Here is a 25,754-nt window from a genome sequence, read left to right on the forward strand (position 1 = left end):
CCCTATAATTGTAACTTCTCCTTTTCCATTTTTTAATTCCACCTATACCGTCTCCCTTGAGGAGCCCTCCAATCTATCTCACATCAGCACTGCTGTAATATTTTCCCTGACAAGCAATGCTACACCACCCCCTCTTACCCCTCCAATTCTATCACACATAAAGCAATGAAATCCCGGAATATTTAGCTGCCAGTCACAACCCTCCTGCAACCACATCTCACTAATCGCTACCACATCATACTGCCAAGTGTCTATCCACACTTTCAGCTCGTCCACCTTCCTTACAATACTCCTAGCATTAAAGTAAATGCATTTCAGATATTTCTCACATCTTTCCCTCTGTTTGTCCCTATCTTTACAGTCAACTATTATGTATTACCATCATCCCCCCCTCCATCATTGCACTGATCATTCTTCTCGATCACGTGTCTTTCCACCCCCAAACTTTGTCTACAAACCTTCTCTATTTGCAGACTAACCTTCTCCCTGCTGTTCTCCTTTATTTGGACCCCTTCCCCCAACCATATTAGTTTAAATCCTCCTTAGTAGCCCCTAGCAAGTGCCCTGCCAGGATCCTTGTCCCTCTGGGATTCAGATGCAACCCATCCGTTCGGTACAGGTTCCACCTCCCCCAAAAAAGGTCCCAGTGATCCAAGAACTCGAATCTCTGCCCCTGTAGCCATGGATTCATCCTCCACCTGATACTATTCTTGCCCTCACTGTCGTGTGGCACAGGAAGTAATCCAGAGATTACCCCCTTTGTAGTCCTTCTTTTTAGCTCCCTACCTAACTCCCTATATTCATTTTTTAGTTTTAGGACCACTTCACTCTTCCTCCCTATGTCGTTGGTACCAACATGTACCACGACCCCTGGCTCATTTCCTTCCCCACTTAGGATGTCTTGGACATGAGAAGCTACAGGGAGGCAAACCACCATCCCGTTTTCTTTATTGTTTCCATTGAATCCCCTATAACTATTGCCCTCCTCTACCCTTCTGGGTCTCAGAGGCCGACCTTGCGCCAGAGGTACAACCACTGATGCTTTCCCCAGCTTGACTGCCCCCCCTGCAACAGTACTCATGGAGGAGTACCTAATGTTGAGGGCTATAGACACAGGGGCCCTCTCTTGTACCTGTCTCTTCCCTTTCCCTCTCCTAACTGTAACCCACTGATCCTCCTCCCGTGGGCCTGGTGTGACCACCTGGCTATAACTCTTGTCTATGACGGCCTCACTCTCTCTGACCAGAGCGAGGTCATCGAGCTGCACCTCCAGTTCCCTAACAAGGTCACTGAGATGCTACAGCTCAGTACACCTAGTGCAGACATGGACGTCCAGGAGGCTAGAAGACTCCAGGGCTTCCCACATCTAACACTGAAAACACCACATAACTGACGTTTAGGGCTTGAGCCCTTCATCAAGGCATGAGAGAATGCCGGCACCCAATGAACCAATACTCCGGTACATTTTGAATGGTGGGAGAAAACCGGAGCCCCAAGGAAAACCCACACAGACATGGGGAGGAGCGTACAAACTCCTTACAGACAGCAGGTCCAGATCGTTGGTGCTGTAAAGGCGTTGTGCTAGCCACAATGCTAACCATGGTGCCAAATTAGTGGAGAATTCCCCAAGAGATAGTAGCCTGCAATGTAAACTGACTGGAACCCATGCTTTGGAATTCCTCTCAGCTGCTCAGGTAGCTGATGGTTGGTGAGAGCTTGCACAGGAAGCTGATGGTGAATTGGTTTGAGATGAGGGTTTGCTGGAAACCCCAAGTCCCTTGGGTGTGGTGGAGTAAATATAAGGGCATAAATGTTTGAATTTTGGTCTCTATTTTACTGTCATTTTTTAATCTCTTGGGAAAGTATTCTACCCATCATAATTTTGTCTTTAATTAAGTGATTTGGGCTTATATGTGTTGTATGGATTAATCACACCAGAGAGATAGGGACTTCCTGCAGCTGCTGGCAAAGCATGCAGCCTCACCTTATGGAGAATGACCCTGGCTGTAGCTTCCCTGAGGTCCTGGATTTGCCAATACAGAAAAATTATGCTATTGTTGTTGCTCTGCAGAGTGGAGAAAATGCATCAATTTTATGCTTCAATAACTTTGAAAATATTTTCCACCATTCACAGGGCAGATTTTATTCCTCATGATATACAGCCTAGGCCAGGGATAGTACCTGAAAGGGAGCGGCGACCCCATGGAGCTATGAATTTGGACACCACTTACAAACAAAATTTTAATCTTCACCCAATCCAATCAGTAGCCCCAGTCTGGCCAAAGCACAGTCCCAGAGCAAAGATGTTGACAATTCCAACATACAAAGGTAGGCAATAGCTTTGTTATTTTGCAATTAAGGGTTCAGTACTGAAATTATTTCCTGTGTGTGACTGAAACAGCACATGAGTTGGTGACCGTTTGTTTGCCTATTCACCTGATTTTGTGAATATGCAGTTTATTGCAAGGGGTGTGGGCATCTACTTGTCGATGTGGATATGAGCACATATTGGCCTTGGTACACACAACTTTGAATGTGTTTCTGCATGTTTTGAAATGTATGCGAGTCTGGCAGCGCACATCGTGATGCAGGCGAAGGGGCCCTGTGTGTGATGGGCGTCCAAGATGGTGCCACTGGCTCCCTCGTGGCCAGAAGGACCGCGCGCATGCTCTCGGCTGCATTGTCACGTCACAGCCGACGCGAGGTCGGGACTTGACGACCGCCTTATAAGGCGCAGCGTGGGCTTTTTGAATTAAATTGGTTGGAAACAAAACTGACTCCAGCTTGTGGTTTCTGTTCTCGTTTCCCCTTCGTAGCTACCATTACAAGATCATGTTTTTGTCTTTGTATTTCTGTGTGCATGTCAACAGGAAGGTGCTTCTGTCTGCATATATACAATAGTCGAACATAAAATGTGTGATTCTGTGTCAGTGTTGCATTTGTGTGTCAGGAAATGAATATTTTCTGGATGTGTGGGCAAGTGTTTATCAGTGAGTTCGAGTGTCATACCTGTCTGATAACCTGTGTCACTATGGTTTGAGACTGTGAGGGTACACATGTGCTACTGTGTGTGACATTGTTTCTCTGCACCTGTGTCAAAGCTCACATCTGCATCTCTACATGTACATCTGTGTGTGTCTGCAAATGATAATGCAGAAAGTTATTTTCTATGTGTCATTGTTGCATGTACATTGTGAAGAAAGATATGGATGCTGGGGATCATAATCCCATGGGATTTAGCTACCTTTTCTGAACAAATCTATTATGGAGGAGCCTTGTGAATCCACATGATTGGCTTGATCAGAAACTTTGATCACTTAGGATTGAGGGTGATCTGATCAATTGGATTTAGAATTGCTTTGATGGTAGGAGACAGAAGGTGATGGCTGTGGATTGTTTTTCACACTGGAAATCTAGTGTGCTACAAGGATCAGAGCTGGGTTGAAGACACTTCTTTGAGACAAAGACACTTTTTTCCTTTATTTGACCCTGTGCTCCAGTTTTCGATTTGTAATCAAACCAAATTTTATTCAAGGTTATTTGTATACATTTTGGTTTGACTATGTAGAAATTACTGCACTTTTTAAAAAAATCCTTAATTCCCTCATTTCAGGGCACCATAAATATTTGTGGCATAGCAATGGTATTTTAAAGTAGTATTGTTTACTACTTTTTTGCACCGCTCTTGCATGCATTGACTGCTTGAAGTGTGTGATTCATAGGCATTGCCCGTATCTTCCCTGGTGATGCTCTGCCGGGTCTCCACTGCAGCCATCTTTGGCTCCTGCTTGTATTAGGGACTTGTCCCCTTCAGTTTTCTCTTCAGCATATGAAAGGCATGCTTAATTGAATTTACTTTTAAAATCTTTTTTTTAAGTGGTTTTTATAAGAAATACACACAATGAAGAAACGGGAAGAAAACTGAAAATACAGTATAAACTTCTAACAGCATAAACTTTCGACCCCCCCCCCCCCCCCCCGGCACTATAATGGGTGAAAAAAAATCAAAAGTGTCATTATAAAAAAACTAACAAAAACAACTGAGCAGCTTATCCTGATGGTTACATATATTTTGTAGTTTTTGGATCCGACTGTAAATCCAAAAAACTAAGGTAAGACTGTATCTCACTAGAAGAGTGAGTACATCTAATCACATTAAAAGCATTTACATCAAATGAAAATAATTCATAAAAGGTCACTACGCATCTTCAAATTTCACTGATGTATCAAATACATGATATCTATTTTTTTCTAAGCTTAGACAAGACATAATGAAAAAAACCATTGAAACACTAGGCTCTTTTAAACTGCAGCACCTGGGTAGCCCTCCTGAGACCCAGGTGAATTATTGAGGTAAAGGTACTGGAAGCACCTTTTAAACTGCAGAGCAATTTAAGGGGTATCCCACCCCATGATGATGCGGTAAGTGACGCATAATGCACTCACAGGAATTATCAGTAAGTCTCCTCCCCCCCACTGCCCGTCAGTCGCACCCCCATCAATCACCACCCTACCCCCGTCAATCGCCACCCCCACCGTTAATCGTGCCCCTCCCCCTCAGCAATGTCCCACTGCCATGAACGTTGAGTGGCATTCGCAGCAGCGACAGTTCACAGAGCCTCCCTCCCCCCCCATGTCAAAGACTTCTCTCCTGCTGATTGTGGGTCCCCCTCTACCATCCCAATGTGGCAGCAACCTCTCCCCCTCCCACCCACACCAGGCCCCGTGGCAGCGACTCCTCTCTTCCCCCCCCCACTTCCGATCGCAGCAGGCACTTCAGCCAGGGGATTCCCTGTGAGGTCAGTGCTTGGTTGCATGGTCACTGGAGTAACCAGGCCAGCCATTTTCCTGTTCAAGTTGGCAGTGGACACGACCTAGTTAAGTTTAACTGGGTTACCTGACTACCTCTGAGGTAGGTCAGGGACCCAGTTGGATTTGGACCTTAGTGACCGGGTTGGACCCATTCTAACTGCTGCGTGAATGGGGCGCTAACTGGACAAATTGCCTGGTTAACCCCATTTTACACAACAGCTTAAAAGTGCCTATTGTTGAAGGTCTGGGGTATTTCTTTTTGAATAGGAATAACTCTTCTAGCCAACAATGTAGAGAAGGCTACATGAACAAGTACAGAAAAACTCTCTGGGTCAATAACCATGAAAAGAGCAGTTATTGGATTGGGTCGTAGCTCCACTGGGATAAGGGTCAACCTTTGTCTGCAGTAAGGCAAACAAAGAGTCACCATGTGCATTGCCCAGTGCCCCTAACGCTGAGAAAGAGAGTCCCTTCAGAGACACTGAGTGCCCATGGTGTCGCCTCTAGGCCTCTTTCAGCCTCCACAACTGCACAGATTCCAGTGCAAACTATCAACAACCTGAGCTCCAGATCAAAACCATTGGGATGACCAGGGAGCCCTCAGCACCTGAGGCTTAAAGGGACACCTTCTTACTCTCAGCATACTCTTGAATCCCGGTTCTGATACCTTGGTTTCCATGTGTGACTTTACTGCAGCCCACAGCCTGTGTGGGCCCTTCAGTTACTGAGCCCCTACCCTTGCTGGTCCACTGCCATGGTCATATACCCCATAGGGACATCATCCATGCTTCTCCTTCTCAACCAGACTGTTTTCCCTGCTTCTGGTTACCTGTACTGGTCTGCTGCTCCCTTGATGACTGGAACCCCCAATGACTACAATCCCCTCATGGTACACTGCCCAGTACAGGCACTGCACAATCCTCTGTGGTTGCAGGATTTAAAAAAAATAAATACCATCAGCCTGACCACGTCAGGACCAGGCTGTAGGACCCTGCAGAGCAGTGCTGTGTCTCTGCTCCCTGCTCTCCCATTACAGGAATTCCAGCAGTCCCACCAGTTCTATTTAATTAAAAGACAGCCAGAGTCACTTTTCCTTCCTTCTATCCAGAAGAAGATTCACAAGTGTGTTCCATTGGATACAGGGACAATTTTTTTCCCCAGCCATTATCAGATTCCCTGAATGAACCTCACACAATTAAAATCATGTTGCATTTTGTCTGTTCCAAGTGATCTCTCTGTATCACTCTGCATTGTTTTAACAGCTGCACTGTCCATGACACACGAGACTGGTCACAAAACAATCCTTTGCACTTTATCTCGGTATAGGTGGCACTAAATTTGAACTTGGAAGGTAAAGCCCATTTCTTTTTGTTTCAGATCATTACAAACAATGGGAACTTTCAAAAAGAGAAACATTGAAACCAGAACATACGTTCAAAGTACCAACCATTAAATTTGGAAATCCAACCACTTCTGAAGATGACTATTCCTTCAAAATTCCAATTCCCAACCCAAGTTTTAAACCTCCAAATGCAGCAAAGCTATTGGATGTGCCTTTTGATGACAAGACTAATTATCGCCAGGATAACATGCCATACAAACAAGACCCCCCTAAAAGACATGAACCAGAACAATATAAGCCAAACAACAGGCCCTTTGATGGCCTTACTGTACACAGAAGAGATTTCAAGGGTCACCCTGAAAACCTTACAATGCTCAATCAGCCTCCATGCACCAAACTCAACTCCAGAAGCTGGACAATAGATCGACCTTTGGCCCACAAACCTGTGGAGCCCAATGTTCCTGAGGATAAAAAGCATCTCAGCACAACTACTCATACAGATTTTGTTAAGCATAAACTCCATCCTCTTTTACCTATTCGACATTTACCGGCGATGAGAGGGCACAATATTCCATTTGAGGGGAAATCCACCATGAAGACAGACTACAAGTACTGGGACATTACACGGGAACCTCTCATCAAACCCCGGCAGGAACTGGAGAAAGCAGCTGGTCCATTTGATGATATGACAACATTCAGGGCTCATTATATTCCTCACCAGATTAACTCCATGCACTCCTACAAACCCTGCAATTCTTACATTCCTCGCAAAATACCATTCAATAATGGAACCACATATCAAACCAGTTATAGATCAAAGAATGTGGAAGGGTGTCCAGCTTCATTCACAGTACCCCCAGGCTATGAATACGTGGAAACTGATGCTCAAGGTCATAAACTATATCAACCAGTAAACAAAGGAGAGAATCTTCACCCCACATTGGCAAATATGTCTATGAACATGGTTTCAAATACAGCAAGCCCTCAAAAAGCTTTAAATAATTTGAAAGAAAGTTTTCCAAATGATGCAATCAGTGCAGCTTAATGAAAAGGCAATTTTTTAAATCATAAAATGGATATAACTTTTTGTGGGGGTGTGGTGGAAGTGTTAATTAATATTAATTGCAGATGAGTTTCATTTTGATTTATATTGAAGCAGTAGTAAATAAATAAACCATTCATTTGGAAGATAGTGCTATCTAGGAACCAGGACCAACAGTGATTAGTTTGGCAACAGTGAATGTTCTATCCTTTCAACCCCTGCCCGACTGGATCTGCTCCCTGTAGCTCAGTCAATAAAACAAACCTGAAATCAACTCTACTATCATTAATATATACTACCATCTTGGCATAAGGAGAGGTGCTCAAAAATTGACCGATCTTTACCGGAGAATCTAGAACTCGGATACAATTTCATGATAAGGGTCAACCTTTAAGAAGTGAGTTGATGAGACTTCATTCAGGGTAATTCCCCAAAAATGAGTAGCTTGCTGGAACATTTCAAAGGTGAACTAAAGGTCACATTGTTATGGGTCTGGGGTCACCGTCTGTGATTTACCATCTGTGAAGGAAAAGAAATAAGATGATTGACCTGTGTAACAATTTGAAACACTAAATTGTTTCCAGTAGCTGAGGGTTGCAGTGAACTGGAATTAATTGTCTATGTATTGTTCAGATGGCTGCCTCCTCCTTTAGCTCGACTCTCACCTACCCCAATATAAACCCTGGTTTTCTTGCCTTACCTCAGATTCACCTGAGGACTATTGTGTCTACCGGCCATTGATTGTAAGTCTCTGAGTGTAATCAGTCGCGTTACATGGGTGGAGAATGAGCAGACATGTTTAAACAGAAAGGGATTCTGGCAAAGAGTAAAAAAAAAGAAATTCTTTTTCAGGGCTGGTGGATAAAAGAAATTGAGATAAATAGACTTGAGAACAGGTAAGGCACATAGGAAGAGAAGCCCATGGTGAGCAGTTTGCCCTGTATTTCAGGGATGTTCACTGTTCCATTACACTATTTGGCTGAGCCTGTTTACCCTATCCATCTTCAAACTCTGCCTGCCCACCACTTGAATTCTCCTGTAGCTAATGACTGCAGTCATAGCTTGCTTGAATTTTCCCTGCTGCCTTCCCATTTTCCAGCTTCAATATTTTTCATAGTGTCAAAATGGCCCTTCATCCTGCCAGGACTATGCTGTCTATCAGCCTGTCACATTTGTCCTTCAATAATCCCATTTTATTCTCCCCACATTTCCATCAACTACCCCAAGATTTAAAACTCTTATCCTATGTAAGATGAACAACTCTCTTCCCCTATGCCTAACTTTGACAGCTGTGCCTTTGACCTCCTAAATCTCACATTCTGTCTTGACAACTTTGCCTCCAACACCTGATAGAAAACCTACCATCTCTTGATCGAGTCTTTGATTGGCTTGACACTTAACGGAAGCCACATTTTCATTTCTCTGACTCAAGCCTACTCGGGCATTCTTCTTACAAATATAAGCAGGCAGGGCTGGGCTTTGTGCCTCAGGTCAAGTTCTAAACCTGAATATAATACACATCCCCAGTTGCAGGTACATGGAGTTAAAAGACTGAAAACTTCATTCAAATTGAAAAAAAAAATTTTTCTCTCTCTTTCCTTTATGCATGGAAATTGTCCCTGCATTCAATTTATCAATCCCTGTTAAGAATTTCATTGATTTCAATAAGATCTTGTTCTTCTAAAAGTCTACTCAATCTTCCTTCATTCAAAATACCCACAATCACAAAAACATTCAGATGAATCTTTGCTGCACAATCCTCTGTAGCACGTACATCTTTTTTAGATTTAAAAAAAACCAAACAGTACACAATACATCAGGTGCAATCTTATCAAGGCACAGTTGGCATAGCGGTTAGTGCAACACCTTTACAGCGCCAGTGATCATGACCAGTGCACCTATTTCACGCTGTCTATAAGGAGTTTGTACGTTCTCCCCATGTCTGCGTGGGATTTACCTGGAGGGTCCAGTTTCTTCCCACTGTTTGAAACACTCCGAGGGTGTAGGTTAATTAGGTGTAAATTGGGCGGCACGGACTCATGGTTCCAAATGGCCTGTTATTTGTTCTCATGCTGAATGTCTAAAGTTTAAAATTTAAAAAAAATAACAAAAAGATCTCCTTGCTCTCTGCTCAAATCTTAAGGCTAACATATGGTGACTTGGGTACATGAATAGTCAAAACACAGCAGAAACTCAGCAGATCAAAGAGTGTACTTTATATAGCAAAGAGAAAGATACATAACCAATGTTTCAGAATAGTCATGTTGCTTTGAACATCAACATTTCCTGACTTGTGTACATTTAAAAAATATCCTGTTTTTCTCTCTTGTATACCAATGTACATAACCAAATTATTGGCCGCGTTCACTCTCATTCATTCACCTTATCCCTTTACCTTCTCTTCCCTACCCACAAACCTGCCAAGCCCATCATTATAAGAAAATTTGGAGATATAATATTTGGATCCCTTTCGCTAAATTCTTGATATAGGTTGTGAATCATTTCTACAACTCTTTCAACTTGCTGAGATGAACTCAGCTTCAATGTGACTCAAGAGGATTAACACCATTCAGATTGCAGTGTGCGTGCGCGCATTTTCTAGAGCGACAAAGTGCACTGCAATTACTCACCCACGCTGCTCTGATATCATCTCCCAAATTAGTGATCTCTACCGTCAAGGACAATCGATTTAAAATGTTTTCCATTTTGACTAGTGCTTTCTGATAATAGTTTAAATTTTTTATAACTTTTAAATTTTGACATTATTACAAATTAATAACACCATAAAAATCTGCATGATTACCTTTTGCTTTGTACATGTATTGTTTATAACTATACATGGTACCAATTGTGTTATAGTACAATCATTCTATGTAAAAAATGGTGAGTAAATTAGTTATTTTAAATTAAAAAATGTCTTTGCTAAACATGTTACATAATGAATTAGACAAAGTATTTTAAAGCTTTTCAACATCTTTAGTAGATCTGATGTTAACAGTAGCTGAAGAACTCTGAACTCAGCACAATTTTTCACCATTCATATAATAATGTTATGTAAATGATCATTGCAACAAAGAGCTCAAGTGTAATCTCTTGTCAAAATATTTTTTCATAATTTTTCTCAGGAATGTTTGTACTGTTTCCATGTATTCTGCCGGCATTATGGCTGATTTTTAAAGATATATTTGTATGAACTTTTATTGTTTATTTGGAGACACACTTTGTTGACTAGTGTATATTCACTGCTGGGACATTGTTCAGTCTTGTGCCTTTTACAGATCTTGGTCTGAAGGTGGATATATAGTATTTCTTAGCTTCAGTGACATGTAAAACCTTGCCCAGCCTCCCTATGTGACATGGAGATGTGCTAATGTCATCAGTATAGGACAATGGTGAAATAAATAGTCTCAGTTTCTATATCTTTCATATTATAAATATTGAGTTTTGTTATGTGTGCTTTGAATCAATCTTTAACCAATATGAAAGTTTACTTTTTGCTGGTGATCCAATAAATTTATTATCATCAAACAAATGCCATGTTGTCAAGGCAATATTATGACACTCTCAACAGTTATAACTGCTGACTTCTAACTAGCAGTACACTTACATAGGTACAACAAATTAACAGGCTCTTCCAGCCCATGAATCAGTGCCGCCCAAATACCCAATTCACCTACAAACCTTTGCAGGGTGGGAGAAAACTGGAGCACTCAGAGGAAACCCTCATGGACACGTTGAGAATGTACAAACTCCTACAGACAACACCGGATTTAAACCCAGTTTGCTAACTCCTGCGCTAACCATGCTGCCCAACGTTACGGTAACCTACCACCACTTTGTGGAACCATTTGTAGTATCCTTATACTTCTTACTAAAAGAGTACCTCTGCAGTGACAGTGGGCATTAATGATGTTTCCTTCAATAGTTAATGGACAGAGTTTGGAGTTGAGCATTTCCTACTTTCATTTTAGCCTGATTTCCTATAATTATAAATATTCAAAATCCTCAAGCGTACAATAAAATAGGAGGAAGCAGGTAAAGAAGCTGTTCGTCATGCATGCCTTCATTGGCCAGGGAACCACATACAGAAGTTAAAATATGCTTCAGCTTTATTTACTGAGGTTGAATACAATGATTTAAGTCCAGTGGCACTCATCTTTAAACTGCATCTGGAATTCCATCAATACCTCGTCTGTTGTTTAGCCTAGTGAAACACAAGAACTGTGGCTGGAGGGACTTAGCGTGTGAAGCATTGCCCATGGCTAGAAGAAGTTAGTAAAAGGAGCAGTCCCTTTACTAACAGGGGAATAGAATGGGGGGGGGGGGGGTGGGGGGAGGAGGGTGAAGGAGGTTTGAGAGAAAAGTGAGAATGGGAGCAGATAAAAGGTCTGATGGAAACAGCAGAACCAGGTTGGGGTGGTGGGCTATTAAAAATTGGAAACTTCAAAGCCCATGTCCTTAAGTTTTTGGCTACCCAGGTGGAATATGGTATATTATTCCTCATGTTTACATTTGCCCTCACACTGGAAATGAACAAGGCCAAGGACCAACATGTTTGTGTGGAATGGTGAGGAGAATTGAAATGGCTGGCAACTGATGGTTCCAGCTTGCACCCAGGGATAAAGTTCCACTGCTCGGAGAACTGGTTGCCTAATCTGGATTTGATCTCACTGAGTGCATCAAATGCAGTAGATTGGAAAAGTGCATGTGAAATTATTCTATTTCACCTGAAAGTTGTGTTTATGGTCCTGGAGGGAGCTGAGGGGCGAGAGGTTGATGTAAAGTTTACATCTTCTACAGATGAAATGGGAAGTACCTAGGGGGTGGGAAGGGAAGAGTGAGCCAGGGAATTTCAGAGAAAATAATTCCTCTGGAAGGCAGAATGGGGTGGGGAGAGGATGTGGCTGGTGGAGGGACCATGTTGAAGTTGGCTGATGAAGTGAAATATGAGATTCAAGGGAACCATATTCTTGTTCTGTCTGGGGGAAAGGGTGGAGACGCAGATAAAAGTTTTATCAAAAACACCAGAGAGTAAGCCAGGCTTTTTGGAGAAAGAGGACATTTCAGATATCCTGGAGTGGTAGGCCTCATGCTTGAAAATGAAGTGGCCAAGGCAAAGAATCCAAGCTGATTCTACATTACTATTTACTGCTTCTAAATCACAATCTCTTTTCCCTGTTGGACTATTCTTTAGGAACATTGTATCACCTGAAATATTAAGCACCCAGTGCTTGTCATTCTGTCTCCATAATAATAACCATTAGATTAGTGGTTCTCAACCTGTTTGTTCCGCTCACATACCACTTTAAGTATTCCCTATTCCATAGGTGCTCTGTGATTAGTAAGGAATTGCTTAAGGTGGTATGTGGGTGGAAAGAAAAAGTTTGAAAACCACTGTTTTAATCATATCTAATTGACTCATTATGTGCCCGGTTTCATAACTGAAGGAAATGGGGTAATGGCAACGTTACTCAAGCAAAATATTTCAGTATCATTGGGTCTAGAGCAGTGATTCTCAACCTTTCCTTCTCACTCACATACCACCTTAAGCAATCCCTTACTAATCACAGAGCATGATGGCATAGGGAATACTTTTTTTAAAAAAATTTTTATTTTTCACACCATAAATCACATTAGCCATGATACACACTTTTTCTTTTTCACACATATACAGTGACATTTTCTCCCCCCCCCCCCCCTCCTCCCAAGCCACCCCCCCACCCCCCCCCCCTCCCATCCATTTTAGGTATACAATCTAGGTTACATTAAACCAGTCAGACAATGTTGTCATTCAACAAAAATACACCAGAAATTCTACTGAGTCCATTCTTTTCTTTCCTTCTCCTTCCATCAACTTAGGTAATGATTGTCCCCGGTAGGTTTTCGCTATTGTATTTAATGTAAGGCTCCCATATTTGTTCGAATATTTCAATATTATTTCTTAAACTATATGTAATTTTTTCTAATGGAATACATTTATTCATTTCTATATACCATTGTTGTATTTTCAGATTATCTTCCAATTTCCAGGTTGACATAATACATTTTTTTGCTACGGCTAGAGCTATCTTAACAAATCTTTTTTGTGCATCCTCCAAATCAATTCCAAATTCTTTGTTTTTTTATGTTACTTAGGAGAAAGATCTCTGGATTCTTTGGTATATTGTTTTCTGTTATTTTATTTAATATCTGATTGAGATCTTCCCAAAATTTTTCTACTTTCTCACATGTCCAGATTGCATGAATTGTTGTTCGCATAGGGAATACTTGAAGTGGTATGTGAGTGGAAAGAAATGGCTGAGAACCACTGTATTAGATCATACTCACATGTTGCTATCTGCGTCATCAATCATCCAACTTGTTGCAAATGCTACATGCATTTAATTACAGGGCATTAATCTCTGATTCTTTTACAGCTGTTACTAACTCTGGATTTGCAGAGCACCACATGCTTTTGTTTACAATTTTTGGCCCTCCCTATCACAATTTGCTTGTAAATTTCCCCCTTACTATCCTGTGCAGAGGTTTCTCAATTCCTCTTAATTTCTTTAAACATCTGTACTCGAAGCCCTTCCCTTTCTATCTGACTTACACAAAGGACAATGCTGATGACTTATGTCATATTCAACATGCAAGGAGTTAGACAAGATTATTTTCTCTCACCCTTCTATGATTTAAATATATTTGCTGTAATATAATGGATATATAATGGATATACTCTCTCCAGGGGACATGTTCAGCCTGGTTTCCTTCAATGGCTTGAATTAAACACTACCACTTGGTTAATAATTTGTTGATAGGAGGAGTTTGCCATCCGGATATAGTTGGCAAAAAGTCATAATTAAAAACTGCAGATACTTAATCATAACTGAGGACATTAATGAACTCCATGGTGCACCATCAATTATTTGAAAGACCATGATGAGAAGCCAATAGGCTTTTATTCACTTACGAACAACAGCAAATCCATACTTTTTTGACTGTCCTGCACTAAGTAGCCCCATTTAGAGAGGAGCATGTGGGGAGGGGCCACAGGTATAATCAGCCAATGGATGTGCCTGACCAGACAATCATGCATAACAGTAGCTTACCACCCTCCATGAAGTAATGGCACTCATTATTAAAGTTCTAGATAAAGGCCTTCCTCTCACCACATTTATGCTATCGATACCATTCATTCTCAACCTTTTTTTGGCTATGGCCTTCTAAGGACCCTGTTCAAAGTTTATGGCTCTCCTTCCTAGTGAAGCAGTCAAATTTAGTTGGTTTGTTCCATATTTCTCTCTTAGTGACAAAAAAAAATATTTAGGATTTAAATTCATGGCCCCCTGCCTACGCCATCTTAAATGTGCTGTGGTCCCTGATGAGAATGGCAAATCAATACTAATCCAAATGCCTGCATTAATTCTTCTATGACCTGCTCAGTCAAGTGCCTGTCCAGCTGCCTTTTTAAGTTATTGTTATCCACCCCCTCCAGCAGCTCAATTCACATTTCATTTGCATGAAAAAAATGTTACACAATAAATTTGCTACTCAGGACCCCTTTGAACTTCCTCCATCTCATTTTAAACCTATGCCTTTGTTGGAGAAGCCTGTGCCTGAAACACATGTTTTATTGCTCCTGCTTCCTTGCATTCTGCTCCCTCAGCACTTCCTTTCCTGGCCCTGTACTTCTTTTGGGGTGTCAGGGGCCTTAATGTTGACAGTGTTCTGGGTAGAACTATTCTGAAATTCCATCCCTTCCAATATGTTGAGTCCCATGAGCTAACACTCCAAATCAATGACTTGAAGCAACCTTTGGCGATGCATGTGTTATAGGGAATCCCACAGGGTCACACTGCCTAAATACTGACACACATGGTACACAACCATATTCGGTCTATATTGTATTTGTATACTTTTGGTCTGAATTAAAACTAACAGATTAAAAATATCTATTCATATTTACACCCACCTGATGGAGTTGTGCTCAGGCCAACTTCTCAGCTGTTGCCTTTCACATTCTCCTCCATTCTTTTAATCACCACACTGCTTTTGCAGACATGCTTAGTGTTGACTTTCCGTTGCTGCTCCGGTGCATTTGACATTGATGCTTGAGGGCTGCTCTGTTGGTTCTTCATACGAGACATTCCAGCCTGCTCTCCCATTCACTTTCTGGTGTTCCACGAACCCCTTGGTTCGTGCTCCGTATGCCCCCTGTGTGCTCCAACATGCTGTAATGCTGACCTATTCAACTTAATTGTGATGAGACTGTTGAATTTCCCTTGTCAGATTTCCCCGTTCTCTTAACCCTGACTTCGATGATCAGTTTAATGAGTCTCCCACTTTTTTTCTGTTATCCTCTTGTACTGTTTACACTCAATGTTTACTCTTCTCTGCAACCAGTGACTTACTTGTAAAAATATGGTAGTGTTTGTATTGTTAGATTCTGTTTACAAGTTACTTACCATCTCACCAAATCTGTCTTTGCCAACTTCAACTGCTGGCTTTATGAGGCCAGCTGAGATATGTCAGGAGCCAGGATTAACCTTTAAACAGGGTATGTCCGATGCTGTCAACGCAGAGTAACATTTAATATTTCAACCTGCTGCCTAGCAAGCAATCCCAGCCTCTTCTTCAGCTCCCTTATGCCTGAACTTGGGTCCACGGATGAAATGTTAACATTTTTAACCTCAGACTTAACCCCAGTCCAGCATTATGTTTTTGTTCTACATATGTGTGCTTTTTCTTTCATTTTAAGAATGAAAAGCTGATTAAACATATGTATTTAAAATTTTGTATTATGAAAAGAACAAAATGAAATATCTCAAGTAGATTGAGCATGAAGAAAACAACATAAATAGGCATTTGGTAGGTAATCTCAGACTTTATCCAGCAACATTGACATTAGAGAAGTGTCACTGGGTCCTTGTCACAGGATAGAACTAAAGTACATTCACAAGAAAGTCAATCAACTGACCTGGAAGCTGTAACTACACCTAGGACACACAGTTGAACTTAGACACCATTCTAACTGGGATACCTAATCCATGTTTTCTCTGATGTTAGTCACATAGCAAGACTTGCTCCGATGAAATCCAACATTAATTGGTCAAATGAACAAATTCTTAATAACTTCAAGGAATCTTCTTTCTTACAATTCTTACATAACATCAAGAAATGTTCTTTCCACATACTGTTTCTGATTTGTAAGTAGTTGCACTGGAGGAAACATGGCACGTTGTACAAAACAACAAGTCTGGCAAACCAGTTATCAACAGGAATGTAACTGGAAGAGTAACAGCCCAGCACATTGGGAATGCATTACATATTTCAAAAATCAAGGATGAAACTTCCAGTAGTGAAACATTGAACAAAGAGCAAAGAGCTATTAAAAGAAAAAAAAAGCAAATTCTGCAAAAAAAAAGTAACAATAAAAGCTTTGGTAATAAGAAAATAAAAGTTCCCCGCAAAATAGTATTTTCTGGACAATGTAATGTACAGTTAAAGTATATTGCACATTTTCAACAAGATTTTCTAATAAATAGGTAGAGAGCTTATTTTACAAAGGTCTGATCTTAAATTATACATAAATTTAGTGAACTAATTTAGTTAGACTCACTTAGCTGAAATAAAAGCTGCTCCTCAAGTGTGGAAAGGCTTAGCAATAATTGTTTTACACACTACAGTATCTAGCCTAGCACTTGAATGGAAGATAAAGCATTTTTAATGTCAATTGATATTCTCCTGCTGATCATCAAGATAATCTTATGATCAGCATTCACACCAATAAAAAAATGTTAAACTGCATGAGAATTAACTGATTCAATAAAGGGCAGAGTATTTTTAGAACATATTTGGAAAGGTCTACATTTTATAAGAAGAAAGAGCAGAACATGGAGTCAGGAATCATTCATCTGACACGATATTAATTGAGACACTTGATTATGCATAAAGACAGCAAATCTCCCTTATGAGGACAGGATATGAGGACAATGTGATTATAATGAAATGCACTTCATATCTCAATGAGATGGTGTCGAAATTATATTTTGACAATATTGAATTCCTATTTTGCAGCTAGATGATGAGTGAAAAGAAAAGACTTCCTCAGAGGGAATCAGGGACAACCTTCCTGGATCATTCTTAAATCAGAAATATCAGTACACATTCCTAGCTGAGGCAATATGCAGCTTGGGGAAATCTGTAGCAATGAGAAGAATATGCAAATATATTTATTTAATATTAAGCTTTGTTAGAAACTGGTGAATAACGTAGAACTTTGCAACTACTTTCCCTTAAGTATTTTTGCTGGTGAGATGGGGAGTTACATTTATTTAAAGTTTTGATATTAAAGCACAATGGTGCCCTGATTGTTGAGACAAGTTGTGCAATGCTCAGAGACAAGGGGCATCTGACTCAACCAGGAGCTATGATCAGACACTTTTGTCCTGTGAATGCCATCTGTTTGCAATCCCAGTTGGCTGAGAAATGGTCAGGCAATGAATAGCTTGGGAATGGGTGTTACTGGAGATAATATGCACTGATAAAGTCAGGCAGTATGAACAAGAGGGTTAGATAAATAATATGTAGTCATTTCAGTATCACAGTCCAAGGCAAACACCAAACCAATTGTGATAACACTCGTGCTCATATTATGATGTAGGGTATGCAAATTAAATAGAAAATATGTTAAAGCGAGAGGGAAATCAATTTTTGGACTTTTAACTTAATCAATGATGAAGTGCTATTTTGAAAGAACCCTGGGAAGAATGTGGTGTATTTCCAGAATGTGGTTCAATGTCAGAATGTTTCTCACCCTTTTCCATGAAGTGATAAAACATGCCATGTATTCTTTGAGGTGTAGGAACAGGAAGTTGATACCTTCCACATCATCTATTCCACTCACTTATATTTTGGTCATGAATTTTTAATTTTCAATTATTTTGATGATTATTGGTTTATGTTTAAATGTAGTATTTCTAATTTTCGGATGATCCCAAATGCTTTCCACTGTCGCATGTTACAGAGCTACATTACATCAGAAAGACTGCCTGTAATCCCAACTCTTAGGCAGATCAACCACCTCAATAAGAATTGTGGCGAATAATCAGTTGGAGTAAAAATAGGTGTAAAAAGAAAATCATAAGGCATTGATCTCTCTTTTTCTCTCCTTAATAATGGATTTCTTTTCCAAAGCAGCCCAACACCATTTGTTATGGTTTAGTCCATTTTCTTCTATTTATAGCACTGTGTCTAGCCAGTACCTCTCTGTAATAAATGTTTTTTTGCAATATTTCATAATGGTCTGTGCAGAAATTCCCACGAAACAGCAAAAGTAGAATGTATATACATTTTCCTTGGATTCTGACTGGAGGGTTAAGGAAGCATTCAAAGTCAAACTTGAATTGATACAGATGTTGTTGTCCAGCGTCATTGTCAGTGCAACAAAAGCACTCATCCAAAAGGCTGAAGCCCTCCTCTAAAGCACAAAGGCAATAAAGGAATGTACAGTGTGTCTAAATCTATTGTAACAGCTGTATTACAGCTGGAATGGCAGCTGGCAGATTCTTGTCTATTTAAATACAGACGCTGTCTTCAATAATCGTCTTTCAGAAAAAAGCATAGGTAGCACTTCTGAAATTTCAAAATAATGAGACAAATTGAAGTTTGTTCTCCCAATCATTTCAATGTTTCTGGGTGAATTATGGAGTATCTGCCATCTTCAGATCCCATTGCAGGATTCACAACAGCGCAGTTTGTACTGGGGTAAGACACAGAGTCTTAGTTGCTTTACCATTTCACAGTATCTAGTTGTGTCTCTGCAGTCCACTGTGAATGAGTGAAACCATAAATTATACACAATTACAAAAGCTCCATCTTAGCTCTATCTTATAAATCATTGTAACTGCCCAATAATAGATCATTCACAGAGAGTTTCCAAATAATTTAAATATTATTCTTAATGAAATTAATCAAATGTGAAGGTGGATATCTGTTCAATCTATGGAGACACAACAATGGGGGAAGGATAATAATAACGGAATTCATTTGCTATGCTCATCTAACAAGATCTATATTCTGTTTATGAATGAACGTTGAAGGCAGAACCAGATTGTGCTGCCAATTCTCCAATTTAAGATCAAACTTCACTACAGAAAAAGTATCAATAAGATTGAAAGAAAGAAAATTTACTAGAATGTAGCTGGGACTTCAGGAACTGAGTTCCACAGAAATATAAAACAGGTCAAGAGTTTATTCCCTGGAGCATAGAGGAACGAAAGGAGATTTGATAGAGGTATCCAAATTTATGATGGGGGATAGACAGAATAAATGCAACTAAACATTTCACACTGAGGTTAGGTGAGATACAAACCAAAGGGCATGGATTATGGATGAAAGGAGTAAAGTTTAGCGGGAACATTATGGCAAGCAGTAGGAGTGTGGAATGAGCTGTCAGCTAAAGTGGTAAATGCGGGCTCAATTTTAACATTTATGAAAAATTTGGACAGGTGCATGGATGCAGAGGAGTATGGAGGGCTATGGTCTGGGTGCAGGCAAGTGGGATTTGGCAGAATAATGATTTGGCACAGACTAGAAGGGCTGAAGTGCCTGTTTTCTGGGCCGCAATGTTTTATGGTTCAAATGTGTTTACGGAAGTAACAAATTCACCTTCCGTAATTCATGGCTTGCTGCTTTTACAAAGGATACTGCTACAATCAAGAAAATTTAATGAGAACCAGGGTAGACAATTCTAGGACTTAGGGTTCGACAGATCAAGGAAGAAATAAAAAGCCTTTATCTGGAAAATGGAACTGTAGGAAACCTGAACTCGGCATTCACTGTATCTGGAATAGGCAAGCTATTTCAACTCATAATTTTAAAACTCTAGATCAGTGGTTTTCAAACACCCCCCCCCCACCCCCCGCCCACCCTGCCAACTCACATTCTACCTTAAGCTATCCCTATGCCATAAGTGCTCTGTGATTAGTAAGGGATTGCTTAAGGTGGTATGTGTGTGGGAAAGGAAGGTTGAGAACCACTGCTCTACACCCAATTGTTACTGAAATATTTTGCTTGATAAACATTGCCATTGGCCCATTTCCTTTGGAGTTATGAAACCATGCACATAACGAGTTAATTAGGTACGATTAAAACAGTGGTTTTCAAACCTTTTTCTTTCCACTAACATACCATCTTAAGTAATCCCTTACTAATCACAGAGCACTTATGGCATAGGGAATACTTTAAAGTCGCATGTGTGTTTAGAGGGAAGTCTGAAAACCACTGCTCTCGATGTATGGTAACAGGTTTTATATTGAAGATGGAGTATGCAAGATGTACTTATGTTTAGACCTTTTGCCAATTTGACAAAAAAATAGTAAAAGAGTAACATCACAAGGTACAGACTTCAACGGGTGGTGAGGGCAGCAGAAAAGATAATTGGATGTCCCCTACCCTCCCTGAAGGATCTCAACACCTCTCGTTGCCTCAGTAGAGCACAAGCAATAATAAAGGATCCCACCCACCCTGCCCTGCATCTGTTTGACCTACTACCCTCTGGCAGACGCTACAGGTCAATCAAGACAAGAACAAACAGACTCAGAAACAGCTTTTTCCCCCAGGCTGTCACTACACTGAACACACATATCCACAAATTCCCCTCTCTGTCCTCCACATCTATTATACATACAGCCGACACCCCCCCTCCATTCACATAAAGGACATATACGGCACTGTAAATTAAATTTTTTATTTAACTTCTGTGGTGCTGCCTGTGGTTGTGTCGCTGCATTGGTAACCTTGTACTGCTGTCATAAATCTCGTTGTATAACTTGTACAATGACAATAAAAAGCTATTTGATTTGATTTGATTTGATAATTCAACACAACCCCATGATTCTAAAAGGTCTTCCCTTTTTTGACTACCACTGTGTCCCTGTGACCATGACGTTAACATCTCCAACTCCTTTTTCAACTACTTTTTTGGAACTGTTCTTTTAACCAATTTAATACTGCACTAGTACTATGGAGACATAGAAAATAAATACGACTAAATATATATGTTCCCATTACTAAGCACCACAAGGTGTCATTGCCTAGATGTGGCATTCCAAAACCTGACTTCCAAAAAAAATTTATAAGTATTACCAGAAATGTTGCTTCTAATTACACGTCACATCATTGCAGTTAAAGATGTGGTGAATGGGATTCTGACCCAAGTTTTACTGGTCAGTTTGTTGCTATATACAGTTATTTCCACGTTTCCCCTCCATACTATTGTTGAGGGTAGAGGTAGCAGGGTGAATTATACATATAAATGGTGTGTAGATTCTGCTCCTCTACCTCCACTTTTCTCTCTGTGTTAAGAAACATCAGACGGGAGCTTGAACTCCCTGGGAAGGTAAATTCTGCAGCAATGAAATTGCTGATCAATAAATCATCGCGCTATATTGATCAATTCCTGCTTATCACAGCAACTGTGATCAACACTTTCTAATTTACTCACAGTGCAAACAACAGAATAAATGCGTTTCCCTTGTTGCTAATTCAAGACTCACATTTTTCACATGGCATGATGTTGCATCGCTGCCAGTTCACTGGCCTCTGCTTCCACCAGCAGAATTGCTCTCTTGTCTGCCTGTTTGTGCGTCGATGCACACATTTGACCCGTCTGGACTGGAAGCCGTGATTTCCACAGGAAGATGTACATGGTGTCCAGGAACTACTCTGCCATTGGACTGTACAAACATCTGAGGTACAGTTTCGTGTGCTGATAGGCCTAAGTTCAACAAAAACTGTGAATGGGAATGTTAAAAGATAATGCATTTTCATCAACATTTTAGTGTCTGGCTCTCTTTGCAATCTCATCTGTCCTTCAGCATGGCTGTCAACTTGAACCATTGTTTAATATTTAATCCGGCCATTAAGACCCTGTCCTGCCCAATTACACACAAACAACCTACAACACTGGAGGTTGGGAGGAAACTGGAGTACCTGGGGAAAACCCATGTTGGTCATGATGAGAATGTACAAACTTCTTACAGACAGGGTAAGATTTGAACCTTGGTCACTGGCACTGTAATATTACAGTGCTGCCTATTATGGCTCAGTCCTCTGGAGTCCTGGAAATATGCCTGAATCATCTCCGGAGCAAGCACTACATCTTCCGTCCTGGTAGAGAGCACTGAACCATTGAACACTACAGCACAGGAAACAGGCCATTGACCCTTCTAGCCTGTGCTGAAACATCAGGTCCCTCTGACCTGTGCCAATTCCATAAATCAGACCTCTTCCATCCAATTTATTCTGAAAATTTAAGAGTGAGCCTGCATTTACCACAATAGATGGGAGTTAATTCCAGACTCCCACCACTCTCTGAGTGAAGTTCCCTCTAATGTTCCCCCCGAACCTTTCCCCTTTCACCCTGGAGCCAGACCCTCTCGTATTTATCTCTCCTAATCTAAGTAGAAAGAGCCAACTCGCATTTACTCTGTCTATACCCCTCATAATTTTGTAAACCTCTATCAAATCTCCCCTCATTCTTCTGCGATCCAAGGAATAAAGTCCTAACCTGTTTAATCTTTCCCTATAATTCAACTCCTGAAGACCCAGCAACACCCTAGTAAATCTTCTCTGCACTCTTTCAATCTCACTGGATGGACACTGCTCCATGGTCCTTCTGAAAAATCAAATGATTCCTTTCCAATTCTACTGAAAATGCATCTGGAATGGTACCCACCTTTCAGCTGATAATTAGCCTTCAAAGCACTTCCAAAATTTGCTGTTCTATTTTCAGATCCTTTTTCTATTTATTTTGGAGTTCTTTTTCTTCGCAATGGCTTTTATATTCTCAAGTGTTTTTTTTTCAAATACAAAGAGCATGGTCACAGTTTGATTCAAAGCAATGCAACTCCTGGGACCAGCACATCAGACACAGGTTGCATTTTAAACAGAAATCCCCAGGCAGAAGACCATCACTTCCATTTAAGTATCATCTCATCATGTTGAAATATTGCAAGAATATGACTCAAGGAATTACTCTGAAAGCGCATTGACGGGCAAATTACAGTGACACAAAATATAGGGATGCTAATAAAAATACATATTTCATCATGCACTTCAAAGTACATTACAGCCTCTACATCTTTTTTTCTGACAGTGCAGTGATCCCACTGTGCTGCCCTCTTTACAGTGCATTGGTCTCTCAGTACTGTTCCCAGGTAGCATGGGCCTCTCCCATTACTGTTTATTAGATGGTGCAGTGGTCCTTCAGTACCACCCACTGTGGCAGATTAACTACCACCCGAGTCCCTAGGCTGAGCTTTAGTAAGGCTCACCCTGTCCTTGTCCTCCTGCCTCATCCTTTGTTGAATAGAATAAAGTGATGTTAAGTTACATTAAATAACATATTAGGGGTCAATAAACACCTGGGGGGGGGGGGGGGAGAGTTGATTGAACTTTTGGGGTCGAAAGAATTGCCTGAATTCCCCACTTCTGCTGGGGGCCCAAGGTCCCCGCTCCTGCCCGGGAGCCCGACGTCCCTGCTCCTGCTGAGCCACCCTCCCTTCTGGGTCCCTAGCCTTAAGCCTACTCAGGCTAATGGTTAATCCGCCACTGACCACCCACCCCAAAGTACAGACTTTTTCAGAACCACCCTAAGAGTAGCTGTTGGGATTTTGTGCCATGAGATGGAACCGCACCTCCCTAGGCACACCACTGAGATTTGTCTGTCTGGTAAAGGCTGGGAGTCTTTTCCTTGCCAAATTATCTCCAAAAAATTAACTCAGTGAGAAAAAAATTAAATGTGGAGAGAAACTAGGCAAGTGAGAGGGAAGACAGGATTAAAAAAAAACCTTTAAAGATATTGCTCTTGGATTGCTAAATAAACACGCTAATGTCAAATTACTTGATGCTTCAGCGATATAAATAATTTAATGCAGGATATATTTCCCCAGACAATGGAGTTGGTTGCTATTTAACAATAAGAGATCACCCTTTTTTTCCTCTCATATTTTATCTCATCTGGTTGGAGGCTGGTGAGATGAAATACAAGGTCTTGTTACTCCAATTTGTGGGTAGCCTTGATTTGTTGCTCCTCCTTTCCTCCAACTACCCTTCCCTTTCCTATACAGAGCTATCCTTAGTGCTCTGCTGTCTCTCTTTCACTTTTCAGCTTCTAGCCTCCCACCTGTATCCACCTATTATCTTCGACCTGTTCACCTATGCTCCCCATCTCCTCCCTCCCTCCTCTCCTCCTCACCCCTCCCCAACCTTGTGCAGTGCAGTGGTTAGTGTAACACTGTTACAGTCCCAGTGATTGGGACTGGGGTTCGAATCCTGTGCTGTCTATAAGGAGTTTGTATGTTCTCCCCATGTCTGCGTGGTTTTCTCCCGGGGGTTCCTGTTTCCTCCCACCCTCTGAAAATGTACAGGGGTTGTAGGTGATTTGGGTGTAATTAGGTGGCATGGGCTCATAGACTAAAAGTGCTGTATGTCTAAATATAAATTTAAACTGTTGTGTCTTTGGAACTCTCTTCCTCAAAAGGAGATGAAAACAGACCCTTTTAAGTATTTATAATATAGAGGTGGTTAGATTGTTGAAAAGCATGAGGGATAAAGGTTACTGGGGTAGACAGGATGTGGAGTTGAGCTCACAATCAGACCTTAAATGGAGATGCAGGCCTAAGAGACCAAGTGGATTTTGTCTGCACTGTTATGTTGGAAATCAGCCACATTACATAATAATAAACATTGTTTTAGAACATTGCTGTTATTGAGTGAAACATAAATGCTGCTCTTAAATGTTTCAAAAATTTCATTACAAACAAAAAAGTATGATACCTTGTGCTACCACTGCATTGCGGAGAAGGTAATCTGGTCCCATTCTGTGCTTGGCAGACCACGTGGCGATGTTGTGTACCCAGCCTCATCCCCACACACAGGCCATTGCACTAAGGAGTGGAAGATTTTCCATCACAATTTCATTAGTCATTCCAATTATTAATTTCTTTATTGGACATTACAATTGTAAATTAGATTCTCAGTGAGTTCACCTTTCCCTAATTTATTTACTGACAGCATAGATGAAGCTAATTGATATATTAGTACCTGTTTTCACTTTCTTGCTTCCCTTAAATAGTACATTAAAGTTCCTTAATCAGGACCATTTGGGAAATTTTTATGATGTTGCCTTACCTGCTGAGGGTTTTCAACATTTTCTGTCTTCATGGAGCAAAATTTTCCATATCAAGGAGATGGAGGGGTGGGGAAAGAAAGACTGCAGGATCAGGGTGTTAACGGAAATTGAAGGTTGAGATTATCGACGTCTGGTTAGAGACAGCCAAGATGAAATATAAGGTGTTGTTACTCCATTTTGCGGGCAGCCTTGATTTGTTGTTTCTCCTTTCCTCCAGCTTCCCACCCCCTTTCTTTCCCTCTCCTATACAGAGCTAACCTTTGTGCTCTGCTCTGCCATCTCCCCTTTCATTTGTCAGCTTTTACTCTCCTGCCTGTATCCACATATTATCTCCAACCTGTTTGCCTACCCCCTTCTCCTTCCTCTCCTCCTCACCCTTC

The 25,754-nt window shown here is 40.8% G+C and overlaps 2 protein-coding genes across 9 annotated transcripts in view; one reads left to right on the forward strand and one right to left on the reverse strand.

Moving 5' to 3' along the window:
- LOC138757180 (stabilizer of axonemal microtubules 2-like) overlaps nt 1-7,470 on the forward strand; it is an 84,932-nt gene extending 77,462 nt beyond the window's left edge. For all 8 annotated transcript variants that reach the window (XM_069924129.1, XM_069924096.1, XM_069924108.1 and 5 more), the window contains 2 exons: nt 2,135-2,328; nt 6,190-7,470. In XM_069924129.1, the coding sequence (XP_069780230.1) occupies nt 2,135-2,328; nt 6,190-7,199 (1,204 nt within the window). In that variant the 3' untranslated portion in view covers nt 7,200-7,470. The remainder of the gene's footprint in view (nt 1-2,134; nt 2,329-6,189) is intronic.
- An 8,517-nt stretch (nt 7,471-15,987) lies between these two features.
- LOC138757501 (ADAMTS-like protein 1) overlaps nt 15,988-25,754 on the reverse strand; it is a 133,234-nt gene continuing 123,467 nt past the window's right edge. Inside the window, exons 14-16 of the mRNA XM_069925344.1 lie at nt 25,020-25,129; nt 21,737-21,957; nt 15,988-19,007 (exon numbers count right to left, since the gene is read on the reverse strand). Of these exons, the coding sequence (XP_069781445.1) occupies nt 18,901-19,007; nt 21,737-21,957; nt 25,020-25,129 (438 nt within the window). The 3' untranslated portion in view covers nt 15,988-18,900. The remainder of the gene's footprint in view (nt 19,008-21,736; nt 21,958-25,019; nt 25,130-25,754) is intronic.

The sequence above is a fragment of the Narcine bancroftii genome, chromosome 1 (assembly GCF_036971445.1).
Source record: "Narcine bancroftii isolate sNarBan1 chromosome 1, sNarBan1.hap1, whole genome shotgun sequence".
NCBI classification, from domain to species: Eukaryota; Metazoa; Chordata; class Chondrichthyes; order Torpediniformes; family Narcinidae; genus Narcine; species Narcine bancroftii.